This window comes from Setaria viridis, chromosome 3 (genome assembly GCF_005286985.2).
Source record: "Setaria viridis chromosome 3, Setaria_viridis_v4.0, whole genome shotgun sequence".
In the NCBI taxonomy this organism is placed as follows: domain Eukaryota; kingdom Viridiplantae; phylum Streptophyta; class Magnoliopsida; order Poales; family Poaceae; genus Setaria; species Setaria viridis.
Genome location: NC_048265.2, coordinates 45,301,149 through 45,306,757, shown reverse-complemented (window position 1 = coordinate 45,306,757; position 5,609 = coordinate 45,301,149). Strand labels below are relative to the sequence as shown.

At 45.9% G+C, this 5,609-nt stretch overlaps 1 protein-coding gene across 2 annotated transcripts; it reads right to left on the bottom strand.

Annotated features, from left to right (window-relative positions):
• Positions 1 to 1,663: 1,663 nt before the first annotated feature.
• LOC117847288 (ureide permease 4) lies at positions 1,664 to 4,999 on the bottom strand. 2 transcript variants are annotated; one of them, XM_034728468.2, is made up of 8 exons: positions 4,830 to 4,999; positions 4,094 to 4,148; positions 3,603 to 3,873; positions 3,340 to 3,478; positions 3,093 to 3,270; positions 2,932 to 2,975; positions 2,719 to 2,834; positions 1,664 to 2,534 (listed from the first exon to the last, which is right to left on the bottom strand). In XM_034728468.2, the coding sequence occupies exons 3-8, from the start codon at positions 3,837 to 3,839 to the stop codon at positions 2,001 to 2,003; spliced, it is 1,248 nt and encodes a 415-aa protein (XP_034584359.1). In that variant the 5' UTR covers positions 3,840 to 3,873; positions 4,094 to 4,148; positions 4,830 to 4,999; the 3' UTR covers positions 1,664 to 2,000. The 2 variants fall into 2 exon arrangements, with proteins under 2 accessions (XP_034584359.1, XP_034584358.1); XM_034728467.2 differs by lacking the exon at positions 4,094 to 4,148 and having other exon boundaries at positions 4,830 to 4,997.
• Between the last annotated feature and the right edge of the window lie 610 nt (positions 5,000 to 5,609).

Below are 5,609 nucleotides of genomic sequence, written 5' to 3'. Positions count from 1 at the left end.
TGAATAAGAGAGAGCAAAAGACTTTTCCGCGTAAGAGCTCTTCAAACCTGCTTGTGCTATCAAAGCTGCGCTGATACTCGTGGAAGAGCAAAATAAAAGGGTTTCAAAGAACAATCGTATATGGGAGACCTTTGATTTGGCCAAAAGGAAGGATAGCCAAGTTGTGAGCGGCGATGGCCAAAAGGAAGAGCAAAATAAAGCGGTTTCAAAGAAGAATCATACATGCGTGATAATTTGAGTTTTGATGGTACATAGAAATGAAACGTTGATTAGAGACCGTGCTAGCTACCAGTAAATGAGCGGGCGATGGCCTAATCATTACCTTTGCCCCTTACTAGTAACTGATTAATGAACTTTACTTATAACTGACACCTGAGTCATGACGTCCAGGTTCATTCTCCCCTCTGTGTCCAGGTTCATTCTCCCCTCTGTCCCTAAGCGCCTACTCCTACGTAACAGAGCCGGCTCTGTCTTCTCCTCCGGAACCACGCCGATCGTTGTGATTCTCTTCGGGATAGGTTTGTGGTCAGATTTTTAGAAAGCACACCGCGCGACTGCTCGCTTTACTGATCGACTACTTCTCAGTGTACTCCCTAACCGCTCGAGGAACTCCATTGCATCGGGTTAGATCTACTACATCGAACAACCCGGACCTACACAATTTCCACTCCTAGGAACGGCGCGTCCGTTTCCTCCAGCACTGCCCCGACTCTAGATAAATCCTTAACCTTGTGTGGTTCTTGTTTAAGTTTTTCTTCATGCATGTTTAATAGAGATTTAGTAATGAACACGTGCAAGAGAGGTATGTGTGTTTCAATGGTTGCCTACCGACTCCTTGTAGTTTAGAGAGAGTGGTGGGTGCCCGTTTAGGGATTGGGATGACACTGTGACGTTTAACTTGCTGATTCCTCTCGTTCCTACCTATGTGTGTTTCCGTGTTTGGCATTGTGCTTGATGTCAGAAGGCAGCTGCGCAAACCTGATATTATATAAACAGCAAGCAAACAAATGTACCGTGACGAGGGAAACGTTATAATTGAACGGTGGTGGGACATAACAATAATGCAGCTTCACTTATTAAATGGCGCAAACTAATGGAAAATACTCCCTCCGTATAGAAAAAGGAAGTCGTTTTGGACAGCGACACGGTCTCCAAAGCATTACTTTGACTCCTTATTTTTATAAAAATATTTATCCAAAAATGATATATATATATATATTTATGAAAGTATTTTTCAAGACAAATCTATTTATATGGCTTTCACATTTCCAAACTCAACAACTTAAAAGTTATTTATGATTTATATTCCCAATGTTTGATCCAAACCTTATCCAAAACGACTTTCTTTTCCTATACGGAGGGAGTATAAAGGCTCGACGGGTTCAACACTGCACCATGATTAAATTGCCTGCCATTGAAGCCTTGCTATTTTGAAATCTTTCAACAGAAGCTCGAACTTGCCATATGTTGCCCATTTTGCGAAGCACTAAGCTTTTAAACTCCGACAAAGAAAAATAGAACTGTAGAAATATATGTTACAGATTTGTATCGCTGTATCAACATATAGTTAGCTCCAACCGCATACAAAATTGCTTCAAATGCATGTGGACCTTGATGCTCGTTCTAACGTTGGCAGATAATCAGGACCTTAATTAATTAAATATACTAAAAATAATCATATATTCATATATCAGTAATCAGGAACACTTGCAAAAGACAACATAAGCATTTCAGCAACTAATGTAATCAGCAACTATGATAGTTCATTTACGTGATGGTGGACCTAGCATTTCAGCTCCACGTCAGCTGCTCTGCTTGGTGAACTGACCAGACAAAGTGGGCCCCACCACCAGGCTCGGTCCCAATCCCCATTCTCCTCATCACACATCCGTCCCCAGTTCCCTGATCATGTTTGCTTTCAGAACAGAGCATTTGTGATTTATATCCATCTTAGCTTGAACGGAGCATCTGAATCACTGCCATCGGGCCGGTTGCAGCGGTCAGAGCGGCTTCCGGTGGTTGGAGGAGGCCATGAGCACGACCATGGCGACGGCGAACATGAGCAGCATGCTCGCCAGCAGCGTGTACGTCCGCCGCGACGACCGCCGGTACTCACCGAACAGCACCACGCCCCAGAACGTGCTGACCAGCGGCAGCGCCTGCACGGAGTCCGCCGCCGCGTACCCCGCCGCCTGCCCGGCCATGAACGTGAACGCGTTCCCGAGCCCGCACACCATCCCCGCCAGCAGCGCGAGGCCCCTGCCCTCGCCGTCGCGGAGGTACGCCGCTACGGTGGACCTCGGCACGCCGACCATGGGGTGGTAGAGTAACCACACGTTGAGGCCGACGCTGACGGCGAAGCAGGCCAGGGAGAAGTAGAAGTAGGCCGTGTAAACCACCAGGTGCGGCACGCCGGCGGGGAGGGCGTGCCACTGGTCGTTGGTGGCGATGTTGAACGCCGGCGTGAAGAGGGCGTAGAAGACGCCGGCGAAGACGACGATGCCGAGGCCCAGCAGCGTGTTGGAGCCCAGCACCTGAGGAAGGTTGAGAACCGAGATGTGAACAAAACGGGCAAAAGAAATTCAAATCCAACAGAAGGAATAAACTCAGTTCCTTCGGAGGAAATTAAGCTTTTCGACAACATCTAAATGGAAATGTATTTGAACTTTAATGATATGAACGAGTAGTACTCATTCCGAAAGTAGAACAGGCACCTACTTTAATTGACCTCTTCTCCTCCAGATGAACCAGGAACTCTGCAGTTCCGGCCTGTACTTTCTCCAGTTTTGCTTCTGGCGCATCCAGCTTTGCTTCTTCAAGATCCTTTTGTCCCTCTAGTAATCGAAAAGATCAGATCATCAGGTGAACACCTCTATACTAGGTCAGTTTTAATTTTATTGAGAAAAGTTGGTTCATTGATCCCGCTGCTACCTTTCTCAAGGAGGTGTTCGGCCAGATCCTCGTATGCAGAGTTCCTGTGGACAATTGCAGAAAGACAGTTTGTTGGGCATCAGATAAAGTCGACAATAACATATTTAGCTGAATTTTCAATATTCACATCAGTGACTGAAAGTGGCAGAAAACTTGACTACCTAGTGTTTTTGCTGTAATTGACTACTCCGGAGTTAGCCAGCTTCTCCTGGTTGTCGATGGCATTGGAAGAATGGACAAGTGACCCAAGGATGGCCGCAACCAGAAAGCACCCGACACCGGGGAACAGGACCTCCGCCTTGTTAATCCGGCCGTCGAGAAAATAGTTGAGCGTTGTCCCTGGAAGAGAAGTTTCAGTGAAATGATGTCTTCATATTCTGAACAATTCCAGTTTGGATGTGTGTGTACCTATGACAACCTTGAGGCTTGATGCCATGACCTCGGTGACCGAAAGCCCGACGAACGCCCAGCCATACTGTGTCGCTAATGTCCCGAGGCTAAGCGTGACACCGCCCGCCATTGCAAACAAGACTGAAGGCCAGTTATTCTGCATTGTTTGAATTGGAAGTCTTATCATTTTCACTGCACGAGTTGCTTTAGCACAAGATGTCCTTGCTGACAAAACTTAATGTGACCAAGTATTGTTGAACGGTTGGAGTGGAAAGTGTGACCTGAGAGAGCTGGGTGAGGAAGTTGGGCGTCTCCGGCGTGTCGGGGCCGATCTGTCCGAAGGTGAGGGCGATGAGCACAGCGGCGAGGAAGTTGGTGATGGAGAAGTCCAGGAAGGTGTGCTGCGGCAACCGGCCCCGGCGCTCCAGCACGGCCAGGACAACCGGCCAGGTGCCGAGGAGCACCAGCGCCACCGCCATCAGGCCGATGGCACCGCTAATGTCCTTCACCAAGTACATCTCGGCGTCTGTGCTGGCGAACAGGGACCAGGGACTGCAACCAAGACGGAAGGATCAGAAACTTTTTCAGGCGTGCTTGGTACAAAGAAAACGAAAATGCAGAGGAAGCTGAAGAGAATAACGATTCGAGCATCCGTGAATCGAGGATGCAGACAGTACTCTATATTGAACGGGTCCTAAACAATTCAAGTCAAATTTCGGGAAATGTTAAGAACAAAATTCAGGGTGCGCGGGATTGTACTCTGACGACGTACCCTAAAGAATTGAAGTCAAATTGTGCAAGATGTTAAGAACAACACTGTCGTTGAGCTGTCCAGGAGACAGGATAAAGAAGGATTGTCAAGTTAACAAAAGAAGCCACTAGGCCACTACACATTGTTAATTAAGTGGAGCATGTGGTTTGCAGTTCTATCCCATGAGCTCCGCTAGAAAAGAAAGAAAAATAAATAAATGGATCAGAATTGCTATATGAGCTTCAAAATGCAACCCTCAAAGTAGCTGCCATTTTCACCCAAGGAAAACTCTGAAATTGCTCAAGAAGCAGAGGAGCTAGATAGAAAGGCCAACTCAGAATCCAAAATACACCAAATTTGAAAGGTGCGAAACGAAAGTATAAATTCCCAGTTACAATATCACAGCTCAAAACACGACATCAAACATCAACACGGAAGACTTTCACTTTCAGATATGACTTCAGTGCTGTAAAATCACTCTGAAGCAAAAGAAAGAAAACGCCTTGCACGGAACAGAGCAAGAGATATCATAGGCAGCAGAGGTGGGACCCTGACTTGACAAAGAGCATTTCTGAACCACAGAACCGAACTTTTTCAAAACCTGAAACAGTCTTTCGAACCATGAAAACCAACAGAAATTCGAAAACCAAGCAAAGATCCGTATGAAACTGCCGGAACACCGTCAGCGAAGCAACTAAACCAGAGCACAAGTCAGACAGAACTTAACACAAGGTAAATCAGAAGAGATGCTGCATACCAAACCGGAAGGAAGAAATGATTGGAAGCCTTTGGAGCTTCGGTTCTGGAGCGCTCTGTCAGCGTGTGGCCGTTACCTCTATTTGTAGGAGCTACGCCTGCAGGCTACTAGTACCTGTGGTGTCACTCTGGAAGCTTCATCAGCTGGGTGGGAGCGAGCGGATATGTGATGAGGAGAATGGAGATTGGTAGCGGGCTGGCGTGGACCCCACCCCCAGCTAGTTCACCAACCGGATGACCAGGAGACGACTGTTAGGTCCACCCGGATGTTGGGTTGTGGGCACCACTCTATTATTGCCCATGCCCATCCAAATTTTTTTTTATCATATCTGCTATGCAAATTGCAAATGCTTTGGCTCTATTAGGATCAATCACGTCAGTTATACTTATTATTATGTCTATTGCTAAAAGAGGTTGTAGTCTAGATAAATCAAAAGCTAAGGTCGTAGCAAAACATGCTTTGGCTTTCACAAAACCAACAAGGAAATATATAAGAACTCTCCTACGGTGGTTTAAAATGTTCCATCGGTACTTGCTGGTATTTGAAGATAAGGAAAATTAATTTTAAAAAATAATTTGAAGGACTATTTTTTGTACTTGTCCCACCAATTTGGTACCTCTCTTTAGGTACTTAAATGTACTTCCTTTATTTACACCATTAGATTTCCCAGGATGGACGGCTCTCATTTTTTCTAATCGTTCTAAAATTTCTCAATATATAATTGTGCACAGCTTAGAGTTTCCCGTAAAAAGTACCTGAAATCAAGTACTACTATCAGGT